Source organism: Cetorhinus maximus, chromosome 12 (assembly GCF_964194155.1).
Source record: "Cetorhinus maximus chromosome 12, sCetMax3.hap1.1, whole genome shotgun sequence".
NCBI lineage: Eukaryota > Metazoa > Chordata > Chondrichthyes > Lamniformes > Cetorhinidae > Cetorhinus > Cetorhinus maximus.
Window position 1 is genome coordinate 92,748,716 of NC_135890.1, and position 27,923 is coordinate 92,776,638.

The window sequence follows — 27,923 nt, forward strand, 5'->3', positions numbered from 1 at the left end:
TGGCTTGTGTCGGTGGTGGAGGGAGTGGATGTTTGTGGATGTGGTGCCAGTTAAGCAGGCTGCTTTGCCCTGGACGGTGTCAAGCTTCTTGAGTGCACTGTGGGAAAATTGGACTAGTTCTAGATAGTTAAAGCAAAACACTGTAGGTGGTGGAGAATCTGAAATAAAAACTGAAAGTGCTGGAAAAACTCAGCAGGTCTGGCAGCATCTGTGGAGAGAGAAACAGAGTTAGTGTTTCGAGTCCAACATGACTCTTCTTTGGAACCGAGAGTCCCAATTGCAGCCAAACCCCTCATAAGGAGCATCGCTGGAGGCTAGACGCCAAGGTAAGTGGGATGGTTTCGCTGGGGCCAAGTCAGGCTAGCCCTGGTGAAGGAGAAGGGGAAACAAGCGATTAGCCTTGGGGTGGGGTGAGGGCCTAGGTTGGGCACATGGTGCCTGAACAAGAGGAAACCTCACGGAGCCTGCAACTTGACATATGGCTTGGGCCAATCTTCACAAATATTATTTGACCCTATTTGACCCTGATAAATGCAAAACAGTTTGCTAAGAATCGCTGTGCCTTGACCAGAATTTTGAATGTATTCATACATAATAATGATGGGGATTTTTTTCTTTGCATACTAGGTGTAGTGGAATGGATAGGATAGATTGATGATTTCAGAGAGGAAGTCTAACCTGTCCATTTATGTGGGATTGAATGTGGTAGTGAACAGCACTAGTATAATGGTTGCGAATGACACTAGTACCTTGGAATTGTGTGGTACTATATTTAAATTCCTCGCTTGGATCAAAATCATGTGTGGAACCAGAATGCATAGATCAGCATTCGAATGTCTTCCGAGACAGTATGTTTCACTTTTTCCAGAATTGTCAGCGTGAATTGGATTTCACAAACAATGTTTCAAAAAGTTGATAATGTTTAAATATGCTGGTGAACTGCGAAACAAAAACTTCTTTAAAAGAGGTTGCTAGAAATAGTTTGAAAGTCAACGGATGATAATCTTTTTATCATAAGGAATGTAAACGAAATGAGATTGGTACAGATTGTTCCCATTGTCGCTGGGTCAAAATCCTGGAACACCCTAACAGCACAGTGGGTGTACCTGACTGCAGCAGTTCAAGAAGGCAGCTCAGCACCAGCTTCTCAAGGGCAATTAGGAGTGGGCAATAAATGCTGGCCTAGCCAGCAACACCGACATCCCATGAATGAATATAAAATAAAATGTTTTTCACAACTAAGTACCACATTCATTAATATTAGACAGAACTCCATTAATTAAAAAGGTTATTTTGTTCAAATTGACCATTTCCCCAAGGCAATGAAAATCTCATTGGCTTTTATGGAATTTTCAGTGGATAAAATGACCATGGAATCTTATTTCATAGATTTGGTGCGAGAGTTATTCTAATCGGTGTTCACATGGCATTAGCAAGTTTTTGGGCCATCTTGTAAGATATATACCACACTGCAGTTTTCCATTAAGTAAACCTTTCTGCAAGTACTATCACAGTTTGATATCTTAATTTTTATAATTTGGGATGAAAACTAGTTATCTGCCTCAGTGTCATATTGAAGTTATGCATAGGAAGGTGGAATCATTTTTGGATAGTGAATCAAAATAAATTTCTAATTAGACAATAGATTAATAATTCTTAATAATGAACTAATCTTTCCATCAGGGAATCACATCTGTTTAATCTTACTCTGTATTCCATTTTTTCCAGTCTGCTGCCTTCCTCTTCATGAGAGAAGCATATTGAAACCTTCCCTAATGAAATAATGTTTTATTTACTCCAAGTTCTTTATTGAGTTGAGCTGCATTTCACACCTATAGCAACATCTGACAGAAGAGCTGTCAGCTGAAGAGTTGAGTGCTAAATGATTGCACATCAACACTGTCACATATTCAAGGGAAAAATCATTATAAGCAACCGTCAGACCTTAATCATTGAAGTAAATATCTGAAGTGTATTATTTTAAGGAAATCTACAAACATTATTCATATTTATTTATGTTTCTTGTTTATTCCCAGTTGTAGAAAGTCGAGCGATCATGGGAAATGTGGAGAGTGCACAAAAATTTTCTTCTCTTCCAGTGTATCTACCAGTGAACTACCGAATACATAAAGCTGAAAGTTCATTTTTTCTAAAAGAAGCCAACCAGGATATCATGCGTAATTCCAGTTTACAGTTCCGCGTGGAGCCTTTCTTCATACATGAAACCAAGACACCCCTTGTAGTTAATGCCAGTTATGGACCTTATGCTGTGGAACAAGTTGTCCCCAGGGCTCTCTTGCAGCCTTCTAATGCTTTCAGCATGGTTGATAGATTCACTTTCAACTGGAAAATCAAAGCAAACATTATTGATGATAAAGTTTACTCCAATCGACCAATAGTGCAGATTTTGTTTTATATCACAGGCCGAGACTGGGATGATTACAGTGTTAATGATAACCTGCCATGTATCCGGGTGTATGCATTTCGGGAAACAAGGGAAGTTAGAAACAGTTGCCGCCTGAAAGGAGACCTTGGGTTGTGCATCGTGGAGTTGGAACTTCTGCCATCTTGGTTTAACCCTCCCACCGTGGTACCTGGCCGTAAAAAGATAGCTGATCAATCTGAGGGAACTCCAGTGGAACTTTATTACATGGTGCAGGGTACTGATGAAGACGGGGACTGTGATGTAGAGGAGTCGCGGAAGGGCAACGCTATCCGACCAGGCCGCAATGATGTTGATGAAACGCTTCAATCTCTGCAACGTATTGGCAGTGTCCGACTTCGCCAAGGATCTGGGAACCCACAGCGAACAGAAATGAGGCTGGACAACAACATTGCCATCTCAGTTTTACGAAGACCTGTCAAGCAAGGTGAAGTCGTCACTTTTTATGTGTCTCTGGCTAGCAGCTCAACTGTGGACCAGTTCACACTACGGTAGGTCATACGTTTGCAGGATAGTCATTGATTAACAATTGTTGCATTAATTATGTTAAAGTGGGAGTATATATGATAAAAAGTGTCCTTTTTGGCCCGCTACTGTAGTAAGTGTGAAACTACTGAAATCGGAGCCAGAGATTTGCATGTTAAGTTCCAAATTTTGTCCTGAAAAACAATTGTTTTAATTGGGAATATTTTGAATTTTCTTTTTTAGATTTGCTAGGTTAAAACAATTTTGGCTGGGATTTTCTGTTCCCGCCTGCTGCAGGAATCGTCACACGCGGGATGGAAAATTTGACAAACCAGCCAAAGGTCCGTTGACTTCAGGTGGGACCAGAAAATCCCAGCCTTTATCCTCGCACAGGGACGGGGAAGAGAATCGCATGGTCAATTCAAATGTGCAAAAACGCTTGCGGTGGCAAGTGTATGTGGGTTGGCTGGGTCATTTGCACCACCTAAGTGGTCTGCGGAGAAAGAAATTTGAGAACCACTGAAGACTACATTTGTATACATTAGGTATACTGTAGCCTAAGTGTTTAGAATTAATATTTGAGTTGCATTTGTGGGAGAAAAGAGCAGCAATCATGCCATCTTTGAGAAATAATATTATCCCCAATGAAGTACATAATTATTTTCCTTTCTGGTCAAGAGAAACATTCAATGGTGAATCTATGAATACATAAGATCAAGTCGACATTTTAAACAAATTATTTAATATATTTATGATGTAATTACACACAGTGACTTACATTGCAGTATGTTGCCATATGTTGCAGTTATTTTGCACACAACAAGGTTCCACAATGACTGCCAATTTAACAAGACAAAATAAGTGACAGCCATTTGCTGGTTCATTCCCCAGGGCAATGTCTTGACCAATCAGAGTCATGCTGCCTGGTTTTGATTTCAAACAATGCTTGGCAGTTAACTGTCAGTCACAATCAGCTGGAGCATTCTCCGTGGCAATGCCTCTACCAATAAAAGTACACTTTCTGATAAATCAGCACTCTCTTCTCATACAGTATAAATTTATTGCTTCCTCTGACATTGGTATTTTCTTGCGAATTGTGCTGATGAGTGCAAGACGAAATGCTTCGACATAAAATGTCTCTGTTCTCAACAATACTCAAGCTCTATACTACCAAACGACAATTTATTTTTTTGCTGCGTTGGTTGACGGAAGAATGTTCCAGGCCAAATTTGCAGTTGTTGGACAGCAGACCTGAAGCACAGCTGTGGTGCACAATAATAAAGCTTTTCTGGTTTGTTTTTACGGTGTATAAAGAAAAGCACGCTTTGTCATTTTCAGCATATTCAAAGTTAACAACTTGCCCTGAAACAAGTAGAAAGAACAATTTTATTTAAAAAAGCAAGAACACAAGTTTAAAGGAATAGTCATCACTGAAGTGCCTTAAGTTGCCTTGATCCAAGGATCTGTGGGTAATGGATGAACATGTCTGGATAGCTACTCACAACCAACGTTCCCACTAAGATATTGTGCCTGTGTGGGTGCACAGCAATCAGGAAAGCAGGCTGCTCACGAGCTGTTGAGTAACAAAATTTCAAGGCATGGCACGTTCAAATAAACAGGAATTGCAAAACGAAAGAAAATTTAGAGGGCCCATTACTCACAACATATAATTAAATCAGTGCTAAATTTTTGTTCACTTAGGCAATTACACTACAAGTTTATGTTGGTATGAAGCTAGAGTTACTTTATGTTAATATAGCTGTGTTGTGTAATTTAGCAAGATTCATAACTTGGTGCAAATGCAGCCCAGTGCAAAGCTCTGTCATAAATGAAGTAAATCCCACCATCAGTCAAACACAACTCCCCATTTTATTTTCAGACCTGAACTATTTTGCAAGTACAATGACAGGACTGTAGTCAGTTAATACATTCGCATCGGAGGAAACGCTCCTGTTGGAATGATATTGCTCCAGTCAGTCTTGAAAGTTCCTTTGAGGAAAATTGTTTAGAAGTTTTTAAAAGGTGCAGCAAAGCAGCTCATTTCCTTGTGTAACTTCTCTGGGACAATAAGCACACCCTGTCATTGTCACTCTGCGAAGTTGACAGCTTCTATTCTTATATAGTTAAATGTCTTTACATTTCTGTCTTCAGGATTGTTCTCCAGGATTTTGCTTTAAACTGTGGATTTTGCTACATTGCAAGCCCATTTTTACCTAGAAGTGTTTGCCTCATTAGGTTAGTTTCTTGATGAAATAGAATGGGAAAGGTGAAAAAGAAGTCTATAGGTGCATGGACTTTGTTTAAAATACGAATAATGCAGAATCAGACATTCAGGCAGTTTGGCTTGTGAAAATACCTGTTCTGTTAAGTTTGCACATGCTTGCACCATGATTCTAGAGTATTGTGCAACAATTCGCAGATGGCAACCCATGAGGGTCAACTCATTTATCCCTTCTGGACTTCTGGGAGCCCACCAAGTATAAGTGTTTCAGCACTGCCTCCTGATGAGACCTATTGCTGGGAAGTGGGGCATAGGGGTGAGGAGGGGATGGAGGTGCAATAGTGGGTTTGGGGTGAAAAACCGGACTATAGCTACAGCGCAGAGAGATCTGCTTCTATGCTGCCAGATGACGGTATCAGGGCAAGTGGATCATCCAGGGATGATGTTCATCACGTGGTGAAGATCCTGTCACAGTTGAAGTCTGCTACGTGCATTGCAAAGTGCTTTGGTACACATGGCTCAGCAGACTGAATTTGGAATTTCCAACTTGTTCTGGGTCAACCTGCATTAGAGTCGAGTTCCTCCTATTGGGCAGAATTCTCCCATCCGGGACTAAGTCCCATGGCGGGGACTGGGACCGGGAATGTTTCCTGCCGTGGAGGCCACCGGGAAATCCCGCGGAATCTTGCGTCCCTAGCATCATTAATTATGCAGCCGGGAGTTTCCTGGCGTCTAGCACTGCGTGGCAGACTGATTGGCGCACGCCCCACAGCCATATCCGGGCACCATGTTTAAAAGGTGCCCGGACATCCTCTCTGTCAATACTACCTACTGAGCTGTTTGGAATGGGAGGTGGAGGTCCAGCACCCAAGTTCAATGACACCCCACTGCGCGTCCTCCTCAACCACGTTGAGGTCAGGAGGGATGTATTCTACCCGGCTGATGGGAGGAGGCAGCTGAGCAAGGAAACTAACCCTGCATGGGCGCAGGTAGCTGATGCTGCCAGTGCCTGGGATGTCCAGCACAGGTAGGCCATGCAATGCTGGAAAAGGATGAACGACCCCATTCGCCCTGCCGGGATAGGTGAAGCTTAAGCTGCTCACACTAACCACAACAAAACCAATGAATTGTCAGGGTATATGGGTCTCAGTGGCAACGGCATAGTGCCTCATGGCCCCACTGCAGTGCATGAAATCTGCAGTGGAGTGACTACTGTGCCTCCTACCACACACACAGATCAATGCTGTATGGAAGAGGGGGTGGTGGCACTCAGGCACAAAGGGCACCAGCGACCTCTGCAAATCAGATGCCTCTCTGAGCCTTATCCTTGCATGTGGATGGGCTCAGTGCTCTGGAGGGAGCTAGCCCACAACCCTTCTGGACAACTTGCAGAGCATTAATGCCCTGCCACACAGTCCAGTGGGTTATCTCCAAGAGTGGAAGTATGAGAAATGAATATGAAATTGCAATGTACAAATGGATGCGACATACAATTTCTCTCAAACCCTTCTTTTCTTTTGTTTTTGAGCAGAAGTTGAGGCACAACCGGCGAGAACGGGAGAAGACAGGAGGGGGGTGCCCACATCTGGGGCCTCTCACAGAGATTTAAGAGAGGGCACCCGAGGTGGCTGGCATGGAATGGGACCATGCAGTTGGCGATGGGAGCTTGGACTTGGGCATCCACCCAGTAAGGATACTTCCATGGTATAGAAACATGAGGGCCAAGTGTGCGTCCATGTTGCAGGCAACTCATGCTATCACTTGCTCTCTCCTCTCTCACTTATAGGTGCCACCAGGAACAGGCCAAGGCCCGAGGCAGAGGACTCTCTGTCAGGCCTCAGCAGAAGCCCTAGCCTGGAGAGGAACCAGGAGAGAGGGGAAGAGGAGAGATGCTCACCTGTAGGGACATCACAGCAGACACCTGCACCCTCCACCAGCCCAGGGACACACATCTCGGTGGGTATGAGCTCTTGTGTAGTAAGGGTCTCACACATTGGTGGTCACCGCACGGACACACGCCTGCAGCAAGAGGAGGCAGGATCAGCTGATCTCACCGGCACTTGGAGGAGTGCTGGGGAAGAGGCATCTGTGAGGTCTGGGTCAGATGATGAGCCTCTGGATTCGGCCTTCCAACTAATCGTGGAGAGTCAGCAAGAGGCTGAGCAACATCATGCAGGGGTGTCGGAGGCCCTCGACAGCATGGCATGCGAGGTGGAGGAGTCCGTCTGCCTGCTGGCTGATGAAGTGCTGCCAACCTGTGTGCTCATCGAGGCCTCCACGGGGAGGTTGGCGGACTCCATGAAGATCCTTGTCCAGCAGAACCTGCTGGAGATGCGTGCGAACCTGCACTCCACCACAGTAGCCAGGGGGAGCTTTTGCAGTTGGCACGCGAGAGAGGTATGGGGCATCTCAACCTTGCTCCAGGTGCTCCTTCCCTTCAAGGAGTCAGGCCAGGGCCTTTGGGAGGAATGGCGGCTAGACACCCCTGGGTCATCCACTCAGGAATCTCAGAGATTGTTTATGCCCTCTGAATCCCCTTTGCCTGTGACTCCCTCAACCTCGTACTCTGTCACCGCAGACGGAGCAGCTGGCCCACAGGAGGACAACCAAAGGAGGCCGGGGCCCTCCTGGCCTTGGCTCTCCACAGCACAGCCGCTAAAGTCATCAAAGGCAACAGGGCGAACTAATCAGCAGGCTGCCTCCACCCCTGCTGCAAATGTTGGGGGAGCACCTTGAAGAAGTAGCAGGCCAAGGAAAATAAAGACATTTTGGTCCCAACTAGTTGCACAGGCGAACACATGATTGTCACAATTCTAACTCTAAATATAAACATTTTCACTGCTGTAGTATTGACTGTCTTTATTCAGCATTGTTCTTAAGCCTTAGCGAACGCCTCCCCCCACCTTCCAACCCTGCCCCCCTGCAGACACCTGACCGCCTGAGTGTGTCTACAGGGAGAAGGGTATGCGGCAGGGCCTTTGTAAGCCATGTACAAGCACTCTCCCGCACTTGCTGAGATTTCATCTGTCAAAGTCTCATATCCCAGGTCCCGGCATAGTAAATACTGCCTGCCGGGTTTCCCTTTCAGTTGTCCAGTTGAGGTGACTTGCATCTCCGCCCACCCACAGACCCAATTCTGGTGCAGCATCTCGGGACCTCCAGCACAAGGCTCCGTATTTCCATTTGACCAGCATGGTGGTTATGACATCCTTCTTGTGTTCCAGCACTATTCCCCTCTCCCAGTCACCCATGCCCTTTCCCACATTACCATTGACCCCCTAGCATAGTGTTCAACCTCCCCGCTGTTACCCTCCAACATTTTTCCATTGACCAATTTCCAGGAAAACATACTCATTCCTTTCCTCCTCGAGAATCCCACCCCTGTAAATATTGACCTGCCTGCCCTCCTGTGTGTAACTACGTGTCCCTACCAACAACCTTGCTGCCCCTTCACGCAATACGTCATACCCTCACCCTCCCACCCTCCCAGCTCCCTCTGCCCCCGGTGACCCTCACCTTTCCCTTGTACCATGCCTACCCTGAGTTGGCTCCCCAGGAGTCAACAGTTGACTTCATCGACTCCTCCATGTGAGCCCATTCACACCTGGACACACCTCCTCTTTATACCTAGACAGAACCCCACCCCCCCATCACACTGGGGAGAACCATCCCCCCTTCACACCTGGACAGAACACCCCTCACATCACACCTAGACAGTACCACCCCCCTCTTCATACCTGGACATAAACTCCCCCTTCACACCTGGACATAACCCACACTTCACACCTTAACAGAACCCCGCCCACCTTTCACACTTGGCCATAACCCTGCCCCCTTCACACCTGGACATAACCCCACACATCACACCTGACTATAACCCCACCGCCCCTTTACACCTGGACATAACCCACTTCACACATGGACAGAACCCCCCACCTTCACACCTGGACATAACCCCACCCTGTCCAAGCCCCTTCATACCTGGACATATCCCCCACACCACCCAAAAACCAACATGGAGGGTCCATGGCCCATCCCACTCCCCCTTTCCATTCCCACTGCCACTTTGCTACACCCCTGTAATATCCCTTCAGTTTCCCCAAATGTCAATGCCCCGCTCCAAGCCTCCAACACCCCAACACCCCTTCAGTCCTCTTCTAACCTCTTTAACCCCAACCACCACCAGCACCCCCCGCCCCCCCTTACCCCGCAACAGTCCCTCGCTGCTCAATAGTACCTCCTGTTGCCTTCCACCTGCAACTCAAGGATCTGATCTCATGGTCAAGTCCCTGGAAGAAGGTCTGAACCCATGGAGATATCCCTGGAAGAAGGCCTGAATTGATGGCGAAGTCCGTGGAAGATGGTCCGAAGCCTGAGCGAGGTTGCTGCATGGAGAACTCCCATCTTCTGGAAGCTGCTTCACGGAGGACCTGCGTGGATGAAGCTGTGCCCACCCGGTGCTGCACGTGGTGCTCCAGGGTCCACTAGCTGGAGGCCTCCAACTCTCCTCGGATGACTGCTATCTGGCCAAGGCCCTTAAGGTAAATCCCGACTTTTGCACCCCACGTTGATCCAACATGGGTTCGGACCTTCCTCCAGGGACTTGGCCATGAGATCAGATCCTTGAGTTGCAGATGGAAGGCAGCAGGAGGTACTGTTGAGTGGCGAGGGACTGTTGGGGGGGTTGGGGTTAAAGAAGGTTAGGAGAGGACTGAAGAGGTGGTGGGGTGGCGGAGGCCTAGAGCGGGGCATTGACATTTGGGGGAACTGAAAGGATATTACAGGGGTGTAACAAGGTGGCAGAAAGAATGGGAAGGGGGGGTGGAATGGGCCATGGACCCTCCATGTTGGTTTTTGGGTGGTGTGGGGTATATGTCCAGGTGTGAAGGGGCTTGGACAGGGTGGGGTTATGCCCAGGTGTGAAGGTGGGGGGTTCTGTCCAGGTGTGAAGGTGGTGGGGTTCTGTCCATGTGTGAAGGGAAGTGGGTGTTCTGGGCCGACGTGGTTTCCTGCTGACATTACAGAGAATTGGGCATGGGGGGGAAGATCCCAGCTGGGGCTCCATCTGCATCCCGGGATGCAAATTAGTTTCACACTGGTCTACAGTGGGAATCGTGATCCGTCATGATGGGTAGTATCGGAAAATCCTGCCGACATTTCCAATGTGAAACCAATTTTTGGACCTCCCGCCGAATTCTCCCCCCTGCCTGCCATCAATCCCGCTGACGGGAGCATAGGATAATTTCACTCATTGTTTGGAATTTCCATTTTATTGGTATTGCTCCTGATTTGGAACATACTCTGATTTACAACGGTAAATATTTATTGAGCTAACACCTATAAAATGTTATATTTCTCAACCTAACATTCTTGGACACCAGACAACCTCTAACAAGAATCTCCATACTATTCCTTCCTGTAAAATGCTGAGGGTTCCAGTAGCAGTAATGTTAAACTTTTTTCTATTTGTCCTTGATTTTATCTCTTGGCATGTTCTAAATCTTACAGGTTTTTGAAAAGGATTTCAAACTTGTACCTTTCTGTGTATCTTCACAATTACAATGCTGGTCTTTGAGAAAAATACATGACTGATTCACAAGTATTCTGCAAACCAGCACTGTTGCAGGCAGTTGTATTGGACTCTTGATCAGATAACGGCTCTAATCTTGTATTTCTAAGATTTTTCGATCATGTTAGCAGACAGCTTAACTTTGGGAAGTGGACAAATGAGCCTGCAGAAATGAAGGAACTGATACCCAGAATAATACATGAGAAAACTCCTATAAGTAACCAGGAGCTTTTATGCCATGGTATCAAGGTTTTGTGGAGGCTTTGAAACCCTCTTAGGTTTGGTTCAGTGGTGTGATAATCTGCTCGGCACCAGCTAAATCACGAAGGCGAGATGCAGTTAAAGAAGATCATGTAAGCAGCCTGGAGACTTCCTTTCCAATTAACACCCAGTCACCTGATTAATCTAGTTCAGAAAAATAACAGAAGGACATTAACTACGTTGCTACTGCCTGATCCCTCAGAGCATCATAACTTTTTTTGGTAATAGCCTTCTCATCATTAGATTTGTAATATGACGAGGGATAGTTTCCTCTATTCAGTTGCGTTAGCAAATAAGCTAAAGTGAGTGTAATGTTTGGTGTCTTTTTCACACTCATGCTGACTTACTCACTGCTATTAGTCATCAGTATGTTGGCCACGTAATATAGCATCAGAATTACTGTTCCAGAATACTGATATTCCAACCCTCTCCAAGACAGACTATTTAAGAGTTTCCATGATTTTTTAATAGGAATTGGCTTAATGAGAAGCAGAACTAATCTGCATTTTGAAATGTGATATTTGCCTTAAGTTCATTTTTTTAAAATATGAAAATTAGTTTTTTCCTTATTTGCATTAGATTTAGGCCACGTCTAATTTGACAGAACAAAACCCACAAGAATTTTTGTTTTGGAAACAGTTTGTAAATCACCAAATGAGGAACATTTCTGCTAAGCAGCTCTTTCTGTCTTGCATGTCTTGCACTAGTCACAAATGATATGAACACCATGTAATCCTTTAATAGTAGGGAATTCTCCCTCTCCATGTAATGTCCTCATTGTCCGAGGATTGCTAATCATAGCTTACGCCATGATCCACTATAGGATCAAGGTGATGAGGCAGGCAAACTACCTCAGCTGGTACGGGGATTGAACTTGTGCTGTTAGCGTTATTCTCCACCATACTTTAGCCATATAGCCATCATGGCTAACCGTGTGGAATTAGCATTTCAAAATAGTTTGCGAATTCAGAAAATACAGATGTGGCTGATTTTCCAGTACTCGTGTAGTTCAGTTCTATATGATGACCTCCTGGACTGGTTTTGATTGTCTGCAGGGGTAGGAGAGGAATTTTCAGAGTATTTGTTTCCTTGTTGCCCTGAGTTTTTAGGTTTTTTTTCACCTCTACAGGGAGATTCCATGGTTGCAGAGGGTGGGGGTGGGGTGGGGGGAAGGGGTGTGGTGATGGGCAGGGCATCAAGTCACAATACTCCAGTCACCATTAGGCGTGGGAAAAAAAACAGAAGGTGCTGGAAATACTCAAGTCTGGCAGCATCTGTGGAGAGAGTAACAGAGTTCATGCTTCAAGTAGAATATGATTCTTCTTCAGAACTGCTGTTGAAGTTCTGAAGAAGAGTCATATTCAACTTGAAACGTTAACTCTGTTTCTCGCTCTACAGATGCTGCCAGACCTGCTGACTATTTCCAGCACTTTCTCTTTTTATTTCAGATTTCCTGCATCTACAGTATTTTGCTTTCATATCATCATGAGGTGTGGCGCAGGATCGATAGCTCAGCTTGTCTTTGTTGCCCTTCAACAACAACAACCTTATATTGATATAGTGCCCTTAGTGTCCCAAGGTACTTCACGTGAACATTCTACAACACAATGGGTGGAATTCTCCCATGCCCCCCCAGTGGGTTTATTGGTGGATGGGGGAGGAGAATGAGGCGGGAGGACCAAAAATCGGTTTCACGCCGTCGTAAAGTGACAGTGGGGTCTTCTACTCCCGGCCGCCGTTGCGGGTTGAAATTCCTGCCAGAGGCCAGTGTAAAACCGATTATGGGATGCAGATAAACGTACCCCCGCCCCACCACTACCCCCACCCCCCCACCCCTCCCCCCCAGCCACCCGATCGTCCGTGCCATCAGCGGGAAATCACGCCAGTCCAGAACACGTCTGGACTAACATGGCGTGTACATATTGGCACTTACCTGAACAAGGCCTGGGGCTGCCTCCGGAGTTTGGGATGCAGGCCTCCAGCGAGCATGGACCTTGGAACAGGCAGTAGTGGGTGGGGGGAGCATCTATCAGGTGGATCTTCCAGATTAATTGTCTTCCAGGTGTCCATCATCCAGCTTCAGAGTGTTCCTGGAGGTCCATCTGCTTCCTTCACGTCAGTGATGTCTGGACACCTTTTAAAAATGGCATCTGGATATAATGGTGAGGCGTGAGCCTTCCAGCCTATCCTGCTGCGTGAAACATTGGGAAACTCCCGACTGCATAATTAATGAGGCCAGGGCCACGCAATACAGTGCGATTTCCCTGAGGCCTCCAGGGTGGGAAACACTCACTGCCCCTGCCACGGGACCTAGTCCCAGATGGGAGAATTCCGCCCAATATGACACCGAGCCACATGAGAAGATATTAGGTCCGTGCTGGTGAAGCGGGAGCTGAGTTTTAGGATGAAGCTCTTGGTTTACTGGTCGATCTACATCCCCATTCTCACCTACAGTCACGAATTGTGGGTAATGACTGAAAGGATAAGATTGCGGGTACAACCGACGGAAATGAGGCTCTCCGCAGGGTTGCTGGGCGTGCTCTGCGGGACAGGGTAAGGAGTTCAGCAATCCAGGAGAGCCTCGCAGCAGAGTAGCTGCTCCTCCGAAGCGAGTGGGGCCGATTGAGGTGGTTCAGGCATCTGATAAGAATTCCCCTTGATAGGCTCCCACTGGACGGAGGCGTTGAGGACACGCTGAAGGGATTACATCTCTTGGCTGGCCTGGGAATCTCCCAGGAGGAGCTGGAATCTGTGGCTGAAGAAGGGGAGGTCAGGTTGGTCCTACTCAGCTTACTCCCACCGTGACCCTCACCAGGAGAAGCAGTGTGAAAATGGATGGAGAGACTATAAGTTTGGTCATAGCTCTCTCTCAGTCAGTTCTTTCTCTACCTTTGCTGTCTGAACATGATTTTATAATTAAATAAATATTCCAATTCATGCTTCCTTGGTTAGACTCTTCAGGCCCGCTCTTAAACCATTCAAAACCCACCCTCTTGCATAGCGTTAAAATTGAGCCCTGGGTGCTTGAGTGAGGATTCCTCAGTGATTGGTTAAAGAGGCACTGCTTACCTGGTTCCCAATCACCACAGGTTTCTGCAGAGGATGCTATGTTGAACAGGATCTCTAATTACAGCAAAGCGGCCCTCAAAAGCCCACAAAAAGTCTCTTGGCAGCTGTAAGCATAATGAACTATTGCTTTACTGCTGAGCACAAAATTCGGGCCAGTGAGCACCTGTTGAAATGAATGCACTGATCCTGAACCAGATCTCTGCCAAATTTGCCTTTTGAATGTGTCTTAATTATTACTGTTGAAAAAATATTCCCCTGCCCATCAGTAATTTCCTGATTATGAGGGTGGTCACTGCCACAGTATGCCAGGCTGTAGGACATGTTTGAAAGGGATACTTAATTTTAAATATTCCTTCCTGTACTTAGAGGAATACCCTTGCTAGAAGACTGAGGGAAACCATGTTGTAGATTTGCTAGTTAGAACCCATCTCTTATCACTCCATAATCCATATTGATTAGCCTGGCTGCCTCTTAATTTTTGCTTTTTATTCATAGGAGTATTCATTAAAAGAGAAATGTCTAGGGGTAAAGATACAGAAAAATCATTTTAGTTTTGGAACCTCAGGCCCTGATATTTACTCTGAGCTGGAAAGAGAATCAGGTGGCAGTGTTTTCAGATGGGAAACCCGGAAGTAATGGTTTCCCACAGGTCCTGGCTAATTTAATGGTGGGACATCCTCAAATCTTTTCAACAGGGCTATCTGCCTGACAGGGTGTCCATCTGTTGTTTGGGAAGGCAGTGAAGAGTGGATGTCAGGTACGTCTGAGATCACAGGGAAAGGGGATGCAAGACATTGTGGTGGGGTTGGTGTTGCTTGGGGGATTGGGGTGAGCTGGGCAATGGGGGTGAGAAGGTTGTTGCAAATCAGGCATCTAGGGGTATTGGGGGGCAGTTGGATTTGGCCATCATTGGGGGGGGGAGGGATGGGGGGACATTGGTTGATCATGGGAGTCTGAACATGTGGAGATAAGCTTGTTAGTCCAGGGTTAAAATTCCCGCTACTCCTGACAAACAAGCAGTTAATAAAGGATTCAGCTCTTCTCACTTCCTTTTACTTGCTAGGATTTCCAGCCACTATTTGTTTAAAAAAACAAAAATTGGGTTAAAATGGAGGCATCCAGCCCCTTTAAAAGATCTTAATGACTAACCTGCCTCCTAACAGCATATTGTTCGCCTACACCACCCCCACGTTTACCTCTGTGAAAACGAGAAGTGGGGAGACTGGGGTCAGCTTTGGGAAATTTTACATTTATTTTCCTTGGGGTCTAATTTTGTTAATGGATTCGTTGTATTATGCGAGAAAGGTTTAAAAAGATAATCTTTGAAAGGCCCGTGTTCTGTGGAATTCACTACCTCAGAGAGCAGTGGATTCTGGGACGCTGAATAAATTTAAGGAGGAGATGGACAGGTTTTTAATTAGTAACAGGTTGAAAGGTTATGGGGAGAGGGCGGGAAATTGGAATTGAGGCCGAAATGAGATCAGCCATGATCGTATTGAATGGCAGGGCAGGTTCGAGAGACTGAATTGCCTACTCCTGCTCCTAGTTCTTATGTTCTTATGTTATGTATGTTCAACTTGTCTGCTTGCAGATATATTGTCAGATTTGTGCGATTTGATTCTTTTTGACAGGTGGTACAGTTATGTGTCATTAGATAAATCCTTCACCCACATTCATTTGTATTCTGTCCTCTCTGCCCCACTCTGATCTACACAACAGTTCATCTTTAATATCTCTTACTGCGCTGTCAGAGTGTGTGCATTGGGCATTTTGTAACTTATTTGCTTAGGAACAAAATTGCCTTAAAGAAATAACAGAGCACTTGTAACTTCTCTTTCTTGAAATTCTATGTTTGTACTTTCGCTGAAATAGCCCCACCCAGTAAGTGCACTTTGGGTTCCCATATAGGATACTCGACATTTACACTCTGACCTTCTAGTCATATCACACACACGGACTGGAAAATCAGCAGTGTTGACATTGGTTGCTACACTGTCTGTTGCCTGGAGACAGATCAAAAGACTGAGATTGGGATGAAAACAAACGTCCATTTACACCTCGTTATTGCTGATATCGTATGCCAGCAGCACTAAATTCGCATGGGGGCGTGGAGTTTAATTTAGCAGGTAACAGGTATTAGGTATTGTTCTATATATATCACATAGAAATTTATAGCAAAAATCTGTAGATTCTGGGAATCTGAAATACAAACCCAAAATAATGGTAAGACACATGAAGTAAGCTAGCAATTGTGGAAAGAATGAATAAGTTAATATTTAAACTGTATCCCTTCCTCAGAATTGGTAAAAGGAAGATCAACAGCATTTAAATTGGAACAGACCAAACTGAAGGAAGGAAAAAGAAATGAAAAAATACACAGGTTAGAGAGGATAAGTAGATTGAACAGTGACATTCTTTAAAGAAACACAGGGGAGGTTATATGGCTGAAATGGTATTAACATCAAATCTTAGGAAGAAACACAACAAAATAAACTGAAGACATAAGAAAGACAAGGGAACACATGATTAGCTGAGACAATGGCAGGGTAAGCGAGGTATGACAATATAACAGGAGACGCTGGTGAAGCAGAATAGCGATCTAAGGAGAACGAACAAATCAGCCATCACCACCCTCTCACCACTTCAACCAATCACACGTTTGTTGCCTCTCATGTTTTATTTCTTTTATTATGCTTCCTCCTCTTGTATTATGTTAAAATTGGTTCAGTCATTTAGCCATCCCTTTTGAGTACATTACCTCATTTGACTCATACCTCCTCTTGGTGGTTGTTTTATTTCATTATTCCTTTCAGTAGTGATTATGGGTAAGACCTTTCCTACTACTTTTAGGGGTCACGTGATTGTACTGACAAATCAGCCCTAAGCGCGGGTAATCTTAGGGGCGGAGCTTTCTAGTTGCGGACCTGGTCCAAGCACATAGCTTCTACAAGGGCTCTGTAAATAAAGTTGTCTGTTTCAAGTAAGAAACCTGTCCGGTATAGTTTATTACAATTGGCGACAAGAATAAATAGCTCTGACGCTGCACCTCGCCTCGTGAATGTGAGTACGCCAATTCTTAAATAAAGAAAGAAAGTATACTCACCAGTCATTGCCACTCTTTGGCAGAGTCGACCCTTATGATTCATCCATGGAAGACTAGAGCCAGTACATAGAGCGCCTAGGTTTTTATATCATGGTGAATGAAATAACAGCGGAGGAGAAGCAGAAAGCAATTCTTTTAAGTGTCTGCTGGAGCTAGATATATAACCTCATCCGTAGTCTGACGGCCCTGAATGTGCCCAATTCTAAATCTTTTAACGAGCTGGTAGACCTCGTGAAGACACATTTTCAGCCAAAGCCATTGGCAATTATGCAGAGGTTTAAGTTCAACTTCAGAGTAAGGGACCTGGGTGAGTCAATCACAACTTATACTCCAAAGATAAAACAGTTGACTGAGCATTGTGACTTCAGAGATACATTGAATGACATGTGGCGTACATGATGACACCATTCAGTGCCGTTTACTCGCAGAAGTTAGTATTGATTTGAAGTGCGCCATGGAAATAGTGCTAGCAATGGAGAGTGCTGGGAAGGTGTTGCAGGCTTTGCAGAGTGTGCAACATGGCGCCGTTCTTCAGTTAGGGCAGGAACCTACCGTCAGGCGTGGCGCAAAAACCAAAGAGACAGCAGCGAAGCGGGAAATAGTCCCCACTGCTCGAAAAACAAAAAGGTATGCTGGAAGCATCTCACCAACAACTCAGAAATTAATTTGTTACTGATATTGGGGTAATCATACAACAGAAACCTGCAGATTTAAGGAGGCAGAGTGCCGTTACTGTCACAAAGAAGGGCATGTAATAAAGCAATGTAGAGCGAAATCGAGACAGCCAATCAGGCAGCAGATCAAGATGATTGAAGTGCACAATATAACTGAACCTGAAGCTGCTGATACTGATATCTATCCCCTGTACAATGTCAAGTCAGTAAAAACTGAACCACTCACTGTCACCCTTCAAGTGAATGGGAAGCCTCTAGTCATGGAGGTAGACACAGGAGCATCAACTACAGTGTTGGGAGAGCACACATTTAAATACCTAAGTGAAGGTACCCAGCCACTGAATCTGGAGCAAACCACGGCTCAGCTGAAGATATACACCGGAGAGTCAATACAGATGAAAGGCAGTGCCTCTGTACCTGTCTCCTACAGGCAACAAAAAGCCCAGCTTCCAGTCATCGTTGTAATAGGTGGAGGGCCTAGTTTTCTGGGCTGCAATTGGCTACAAAAAAATTAAGCTCACTGGTCAGAAATCTTTCATGTAAGAACAGGAGGAATTCCTGACTGTTAAGGAAGTATGACAGGGCATTTCATGATGAATTGGGAAAGATAAAAGGCACACAAGCAAAAATATATGTAGATTCGGAGGCGACACCCGGTTCTTTAAGGCGAGACTTGTGCCTGTGCCCTAAAGGAGAAGGTGGATGCAGGATTGTGCCACTTAGAGAAGCTGAGCATCATCCAGCCAGTCCAACTTTCAGAATGGGCAGCGCCCATAGTCACTGTGATGAAACCAGATCAAACTATTCACATTTGCAGATACGACAAATTAACTGTGAATAAGGCTGCTAAATTAGATATCTCGAAGATTGAAGATTTGTACGCTAAGACAGCTGAAGGAAAATCCTACACCAAACTGGAGCTATGCATACCAACAGCTAGGGCTGGACAGCATGTTGAGAGTATATGTAACAATCAACGTGACAAGAGCCTGTACCAATATACATGCCTACCTTTTGGTGTATCATCTGCCAATGCAATCTCCCAAAGGACCATGGAAAGCCTATTGCAAGGACTTTTTCAAGTAGTAGTGTACCTGGATGACATCCTCACCATAGGATCAATGGAAGCTGAACATTTGGCCAGCCTAGAAGAGGTTTTAAGGAGATTTTTGGAAGCTGGAGTACAATCGAAGAAAGAAGTGCACTTTCCAAGCAATGGAAGTCCCTTCAATAAAAACAGAAAACTCAGCAGGTCTAACAGCATCTGTGGAGAGAGAAAAAAAACAAGAGTTAACATTTCGAGTCCTTATGACTCAGAGCTAAAGACAAGTAAAAATGTGATGGAATTTATACTATTTAAGTAGGGTGGAGCAGGTGAAGCTGGATAGAAGGCAAGTGATAGGTGGAGGCAAAGGAGAGATTGCCAGAGATGTCATGGACAAAAGGACAAAGGGGTGTTAATGATAGTGGTACTGGCTAAAGTAGGTGCTGTTGGTGCTTAAGACCAGAAAGCAGAATGTGATAATGGCAGGACAGGGTAAACACTCTGGAAAGAACAACATGAACGAGTGACAGATGGTCCTTGTGGGGGTGGGGTGGGAGGAGGGGATATTGGTGGGAAAAAAGATGAAGTCACTTTCTTGGATGATTGAGTGGATGCCCGGGGTTTGCATCCAGTAGAGGAAAAAATCAGGGCAATCAAGGAGGTGCCTACTCCTACCAGCGTCACTGAGCTCAAGTCTTTTTTGCACCTGATAAATTATTACGGTCGCTTCTTGCCAAGCTTGTCAACAGTGTTATCCCCTTTACACTTATCATTGAAAGAGAGCCATCGATGGTCATGGAAGGTGCAACAAGATGAAGCCTTCTTAAAAGTCAAGAAGCTATTACACTTATCACGTCTACTAGTACAGTACTTCTAGTACATGATAGATTACTATCATGTCTACTACCAAAAGAATTAATATTAACCCGTGATACCATCTCCCTACGGTGTGGGAGCAGTGTTGTCACACAGGATGGAACATGGTTCCAAAAAGCCAATCAGCTATGCCTCCAGAACCCTCTCTGCAGCCGAGAAGGGTTACTCACAATTTGAAAAGGAAGGTTTAACAGTAATATTTGGAGTAAAGAAATTCCATGAATATCTGCATGGTCAAAATTTAATTAAAGTGTCAGATCATAAACAACTAATGGGTTTATTTAGTGAAGTTAAAGCAGTTCTGCCGATAGCCTTAAGCCAGAATTCAACATTGGGCTTTGATTTTACCAGCGCTGTCCTGGTGTGCATATTGCAAATGCAGACATACTCAGCCGTCTTCCGTTGCCATATAGCATTGTACATGCTCCAGTGCCACAAGTAGTTGTACTTGTGTTGAATTTCTTGGACTCTTTGCTCGTCTGTACGAAGCAAATAAGGAATTGGACAAACAGGGACCCAGTTTATCAAAAGTCTGAGACCAGGTATTGCAAGGATGGTCAAATGCACCAGTGTCTGAAGGAATAAGACCATTCTATGCCTGTAAAACTGAGTTATGTTGTCAAGATGGAGTCTTGATTTGGGGATTAAGAATTGTTGTTACTTTGCATGGAAGAGAACCACTCTTGACAGAGCTTCACAGTGCACATCCAGGCATATCAAAGATGAAGATGCTTACACAAAGATATGTCTGGTAGCCAGGAATAAACAATGATATTGAAAAAATGGTTAAGCAGTCTCCAGTGTCAGCAACAGCAGAAGTTGCTGGTTCAACTCCACTGCACCCATGAGAGAGACCTGGTTGACCCTGGGTTAGACTACATATAGGGAAGAATTTTTAGGTCGGCGGGCAGGCGCGATTAGTGGGCCTGGGATCGACCAGGGAACAGACCGCCAACCGCAATTGGCCCCCGACTGTGATTTCACGCTGGCTGGTCAATTAATGGCCAGCCAGCGTGAAACGGGTACTGAGAAGCTCAGCGCTGCTGGGGTGGGGGCGGGACAAGGGCGGGCTTTGACCTCAATGTGGGCGTGGGCATGGGCTCGCACTGACAGAAAGCTCCCTGAAGGCAGAGAGCTGCCTCAGGGGACTGAAGACCTGAAAAATCAAACATAAAGTTTAGAAAAGCAGAAAAAAAGTCCCAATCCCAATCTCATCCCAATCAGGAACCTGAAAATATACATGTTGAAAATGCTGTCCGCTGATTTTCATTTCTATTTCATTTCACCACGGAAACCTCATCCGGATGAGGTTTCTTGAAAAATGTAAAGGCCTCCCAGCCGATTTGCCTGTCCGCCAACCATAAGGTTGGATGGGCAATGTAAAATTACAGTCAATTGCGCTGTTAATGACCTTAATTGACCTCTTAATTGTCAGCAGGCGCGCTTCCCACTTTTGCGCGCGCCTGCCGACCGAAATGTCGCACAAGTGTGGGATGACGTTGGGACACTCACCCGAAGTCATCTCGCACGATTTCACACTGGATTGGGTTGTGCATGTGCCCGCCCAATCAGCGTAAAATTCTGCGTATAGACTATGTAGGTCCATTTTTAGGTACCATGTTTTTATTGATCATCGATACACACTCTTAAGTGGATGGAAGTGCATGAAATTGGATCACCACCTTCGTGTGCAACTATTGAAAAGCTGCGCCAATGTTTTAGTATACATGGCCTACCAGAAGTCATTGTTTCCGTTAATGGTACCTCCTTCACTGGTACGGAATTCCAGAGATTCATGAGTTTAAATGGAATTAAACATATTAAAACAACACCATATCATCCCTCATCCAATGGGTTAGCAGAAAGAGCAGTGCAAACTTTAAAACAGGAGTGAAGAAGTTGTCCGAAGGAACGTTAGAAACTCGAATTTCATGTTTTCTTCTCAATTATCGTATGGCTCCTCATGTAACTACGGGTTCAAAACATTTGAATTACTGATGAAACGCCTCCTTTGTACAAGATTAAGCCTGGTTTTTCCAAATTTAGAGGGGAAGGTAGAGAAGAACCAGAGTGGTCAGAAATTGAATCATGATATTCATAGCAAAGCTCCAAGATTTACTCTGGGAGAGACAGTTTTCATGTGAAATTTTGGAAATGGACTGAGTTGGGTTCCTGGTATAATTGTCTCTGAAACTGGACCTTAGTCATACCAAGTGGAAGTGGAAGATCGGATTGTTTGAAAACATGTGGATCATCTAAGGAGTAGAGAGACATTCCAACAACCAGTTATTCCACCTGTAATTAATGTTGAACCTTTAATCGTTGAGGTGACAGATCAACCTAGAATAGACATACCTGATGTCACTGTTGAATTACCTAATTCTGAACTGCCATTGTCTAAGGATGTCCCTGATGCTGTAGTTCCTGATCATGTCGATCCAGTGGGAGAATCTCAAGTTGTAGAGTTACGTCACTCTAACCAAATTGGAAAACCACTTCAGAGATTTAGGGCAGGTTTTTCCGCACCCGCCCGCCGCTGTGATCTTCCAGTCCCGCCACAAGTCAATGGACTTCTGGCTGGGGCGCCACCTCACCCGTGGCGGGTCCCACCCGCAACAGGGCCTGAAAATCCCGGCCTTAATCTTTAATCACATAACCTGTGTATATATGTATATGTTGTGGATTAAGATATTCTTGTAAATAAGAAATGTAAAAAAATTAAAGGGGGAGGAATGTAGCGATTGTGGGTAAAACCTTTCCTACTGCTTTTAGGGGTCACATGATTGTACTGATGAATCAGCCCTAACTGCGGGTAATCTTAGGGGCGGAGCTTTCTAGTCGTGGACCTGGTTCAAGCATATAGCTTCTAGAAGAGCTCTGTAAATAAAGTTGTCTGTTTTAAGTAAGAAACCTGTCTGGTACATTAAGTTTATTACACCTTCCCTTTAGTCTGGTTCTGTTTAAATGCTAATCCTGATGAAGGGTTACACTCCAAGTGTTAACTTGTCCATTCTGTCCACGGATTCTGAGTGAGAATTGCTGAGCATTTCGAGCAATTTTATTATTTGTTTCGAGCTCTCAGTGTCCTGACTTTAAGCATCATATATATTTAAACACCATTATTTGGCTGCCAATAATGGTGAGACAAGCTCAATGTAATCTAGCCTTTCGAGTTAGATGGTAATCTTGATTAAATTATCAGTGTCATGGAGCTCTTTTTCTCAGCTGGGCAAGTGTAGTTACCATATGCCATTTCATTAGATTTTCCTACCACAGTTTATTAGCTGCTCATTAGTGCCTATCCTTATCTGTCACTGCAAGTGTCTTATGTTGGGATGGATTGATGACATGCAGTGCATATTAACTATGAACAGTTCTGGATGGGAAAGCAAGCTTGGAACCGATGACCATGTCTCTTGAAGCTTGGCAGGTGCAGAGAGATAATGATGAATTGATAGTGGTTCAGTTGTTTGAAAGCAGAAAGCAGGTTTTAGAACTTGTGCATTAGCTGAGGGGCTGACATCTGGAGGTTTAAGTGGATTGGCACAATGCAGTTTTGTAGATCATCTGGAGGGTGTATCAGCGGACTAGCACTCCAGTGCTAGCACTAGCCCAGGTTCTTACTTGAAAAGTTAATAACTTACAAGAGTTTCTCAAATAGTCGTGGAGGTCCAATCTCAGCAGGTAGTTCGGGATGTTTGTACTGGAAGTAATGGAATCCAGTACAAAGAGCGTTTGATGCTTGTTTGGAAACTGTCTTCTCTTTTGGGTTCAAGGACCTAATATTTCTCTTTCACAAAAACCTTGAGCAAAACATGTTTTTCTTCATTACTAACTCACTCGTCATCCAACTGTATTCGCTCTTTTGCTGATGATTCCACTCTCTATTTTCATCAACTTTAAATTACATGCTTCAGCACCCACACTGCTGTGCCCACACTGCTGTGCCCACACTGCTGTGCCCACACTGCTGTGCTCACAGCTTCAGTCTTTGCTTCTGCCACTATTTACCCTATTGTAGGGAGAGGCCCATTCCAAGCAGATAGCCCGGTAGCTTTTACTGGGTGAGTTGGTGTCAGGCAAGAGGGGAGGGTGGGAGCCTTCTTTGGCAGCCCCCTGCGTTTATCGGAGGCACCCCCAAGGGCACACCCACCTTTTAATTCTCCCTACCCCCGGCCTCTGAAGCCTGGTCCCAGTAATACCCAACTTTCCTTAAGTCCGGGATCCATTGGCTTCTCTTCTTCGGGGACTGCCTGTAGTTGCTGCAGTGGCCACCACTCAAACCTGGCACTGCTGGAAACATCAGAGCTACCAGCCAATCAGATTGGTCGGCAGCTCTCCATGGCAGGATTTCCTCACGAAACAGGGACAGAAGTCTCGCATTAAGCCAATTAATGCTGCTCCCAGCGTTAAATGGTTACAGGGCAGCTGGCACCCCCAACAATCTTTCAGCTGTGGGGGCAGGGACCACAGTTCCCCAAAAAATCCAGCCCACTGATATGGCAAAAAGCCTGAGTTTGAGAAAGAGGGAGAACAGAGCCCTGCATTAATGGAAATGGGTCAGAGGACAAGCTGTCAATTATATCAATAAAAAGCGATTGGAGAGGAAACTGGATGTTGGTGAAAATAACTTTGTTGAAAGGTCATAGGCTGACAACTTGTTCAACAGTGCACCTAACTAGTTCCTGTCAAAGGTTTGGAGATGTTCGAAGGCAATGACCGATGATTCATGAAAGTACTTGAGTAGAATTACAGAGATGAACATCATAGGCAACAGAATCACCAAACGGACCAGCCATGCTGAAAGGCACTCTGTCTATCATTGATTGGGTCAGAAACTTCAATGCACAATTTGGAAGCCAGTTCTATACCCTTACAAAGTAACAATGTAAAGGCAATAGGACCATAGTTTGAAGGTTAGAGGGATTAGCTTTCAAAAGGAAGAGGTGAGATGGAGAAGCGAACTGGGAGTTAGAAATTACAGAGGCAGCATAGGTCAGGATCAAATCCAGGTGTAGACATGTTGTGCAATCTAGGAAAGATATTATCATAGAATTTTACTGCACAGACAGGGGGAAATTGGCAAATAGCATCTGTGCCAGCTGTCTGATAAACTAACCATTTAAAACCATTTCTCTACCCTATCTCTTAATTTTTTTTCTTCTTCACATTTATTCACTTTCTTTTTAGACCTACTGCAGATTCTGCTTGCACTGTTTCTGAAAGGACATTCTTACCAGAGAGAGGTTTCTCCAATTCCTTTTCTTTTGTACTTTTGGCAATGATTTTTAATTTATGCCCTTTAGTTCTTTCTCACTGACCAATGTAAATATTTTTCCAGTATGGCCAGATTATTGCAATTCAGAAACCGGAGGAACCAACAGACCATCTGGTGTTAAAACTTGATATTGGTCATAATGGTCGTAAAAAATCGAGTAATAGAGAGAGAGATACTTCATCAGAATGATTGGAGATTATAGTTTGAGGATAAAAGTGAGCCACATAGGTCAGCTTTCTCTCTAAGGGAGCTCACAACAGTTCCATCAGAATGGAAGAGGGGTGGGGAGGAGGAATCACAGAAATTATTAGAAAGCTTTGCCAAAACACCAGTAGGAATGGCCGATGGAGAAGTTGGAATGCAAAAATTGACAATTATTTTCAACAAAATTGCATACCGTGCTTTAATAGTAGACCAATAGGGGTTAAGAGTTTCAGATTGGGTGTACCAGTTGCAAGAATCAGTGGAATGACAGGCATGATTGACTCAGGCTGGAGTACTAGACCTGACAAACGGGATAAGTGGTGTCATCCTTTCCAAACCGGCTTGCCTTTCCACCCAGTAGTTAAATTCTCGCTTATTAATGCCTTGATGTTACATTCCTCTGTCTGTCCTCTATTAGTGCAGAAATATCCCATTTAAAATAAGCACTTGTGCTTTTGAAATATGTCATACAAACACATTCAGCATTTATTCACTGGTATCACCAAAGATTATTTTGAAGGGATCGCTTTTAACCCTAAACCTGGCACAAGTGAAGCAGGTTACCTGCTCAGAAGATGACCCTTTGCTCCTGCCTGTGATATTAACCTGCAGCCAAATGAGATGCCTGCCCAAAGCAGGTGGGGGCCTCATAAATTTACATACTTTGGGGTCAAGCCATTTTTCTTGTGAACCTTCTGTAATAGGATGTGTTTTTGTAGGAAGGATGCCCAAAATTGCACATAGTACTTTTGTTGCAACTTTCGGCGAAGGCTTACAGCGTTAAGATAAACTCTTTCGACTGGCAATTAAATGTTATCCAAATGCATCCTTACACTTGATTCTCCTTACTTATAACAGCTTTGGTTTGACTGAATGATTTGAGCGAGTGGTCACTAATAACCACACTACATATCTTTTCCATCTTAGCCAATTGACAACCACTCAGGTTTCTTGTTGCACTGTGCATCATCTTCCATTAGCTTAGATTGATATACCTCTTCTGTTCTGTACTGCACCGTCTGAATTGGTCCAGCACTGGTTCTCTTGAATGCCATTAATCTCCAAGAATAACATGGTAGAAATATGCAGTGAAGAGCAGCACCTATAGTTTTCTGATGACACAGCAAAAGTACTTAATTGATTCTGAGAGCATGAAAGGCACTATATAAATACAAGTTCTTTCTCTTCTTTAAAGTAATAAAAAAATTGCTTTTCCATTGATTTATCTTGCAAATTAATCATGTTCCACCTTGTCACCCTTTTAAGTGTAGTTGATTTATTACCTGGTCCGAAAGGGATTGGAGGATATGGGGAAAAATGATATAGAGGTGCTGAAGAGAGTGCAAAAAAAAAAGATTCACAAGAATGACATCAGAAGTACAAGGTTATGCCCATCAGGAAAGGATGAATCGGCTGGGACAGGGTCTCTTTTCTGTTGAAAAGGGAAGGCTGTGTGGTGGTTTATTCGAGGTCTTTAATATTATGATACAACAGAACCAGAAAGAGTTTTTCCAGTTGTGGGGAAGAGCAAAAACTAGGGGCCATTCAGATTTTTTTTTATTCATTCCTGGGATTTGGGCGTCACCAGCTAGGCCAGCATTTATTGCCCTTGAGAAGGTGGTGGTGAGCTGCCTTCTTGAGCCGCTGCAGTCCATGTGGTATAGGCACACCCACAGTGCTGTTGGGGAGAGAGTTTCAGGATTTTGACCCAGCGACAGTGTGGGAATGGTGATACATTTCCAAGTCAGGATGGTAAGTGGCTTGGAGGGGAACTTCCAAGTGGTGGTGTTCCCATGTGTCTGCTATCCTTGTCCTTCTAGATGGTAGCAGCCATGGGGTGGAATGTGCTGTTTAAGGAGCCTTGGTGAGTCCCTGCAGTGCATCTTGTAGATGGTACACACTGCTGCTACTGTGCATTGGCGGTGGAGGGAGTGAATGTTTGTGGTCACCAAAAAAATCAAATAGGAAATTCAGATGAAACTTATTTACTCAGGAATGGTGAGAATGTGGAACTCGCTCCAGTGAGTGATTGTAACAAAAAAGAATTTGAGGGGAAGTTGGATAAGAACATAAAAAAGGGAATAGAAGGTTACAGAGATTAGTTAGATGAAGAATAATGGGAGGAGGCTCATGTGGAGTATAAACACTGGCATGGACTGATTAAGCCAAATTACCAGTTTCTAGGCCGTATGAATGTAGATGTTCAACCACTTATTTGAACAGTATTGCTGTTTTTTTACTATTTCAGTGCTCCAGGTGAACGGTAGGTACATATTAGAGGAAATGATGCAACCTCAGGTGGTAGTTTTCGGTAATTTATTCCAACATAAGGAAATTAACCAGGTGGGATGCACATTTTCCCAAAATGTGCTTTCCGCATGAGATAGGAAACTGGAGTAGAAAATCACAGTCTTGCTATTTCTGTTGGGAAAGGTCTTGTGTCATCCTTCAGCATGTACTTGATCAGGGCTGAATGATGTCATGTTGGATTGATAACGAGGAAGTTTTACTTGATCAGCTTTAGGAATAAGGAAGATTCTTGGAAGCTTTACTTGTGACATGCATCTCCCTCAGGAGGTTCAATAAACTGTGGAGAGCCAGTGACTGTGCAAATTATACATGAGCTGAACAGCCTGTTTTATTCCATAATTTAATATCCTTAGCTTCTGGTAATCTACTTTTCAGTAAAGAATGGAATTCCAATGAGTTGGCAGG

General features: G+C 44.5%; 1 protein-coding gene across 1 annotated transcript in view; it reads left to right on the forward strand.

Annotated features, from left to right (window-relative positions):
• The window catches only part of LOC144687692 (transmembrane protein 132C-like), a 1,088,236-nt gene that overhangs the window by 278,557 nt on the left and 781,756 nt on the right, over window positions 1-27,923 (forward strand). The window contains exon 2 of the mRNA XM_078554107.1: window positions 2,037-2,934. Coding sequence (XP_078410233.1) covers window positions 2,037-2,934 — 898 coding nt within the window. The remainder of the gene's footprint in view (window positions 1-2,036; window positions 2,935-27,923) is intronic.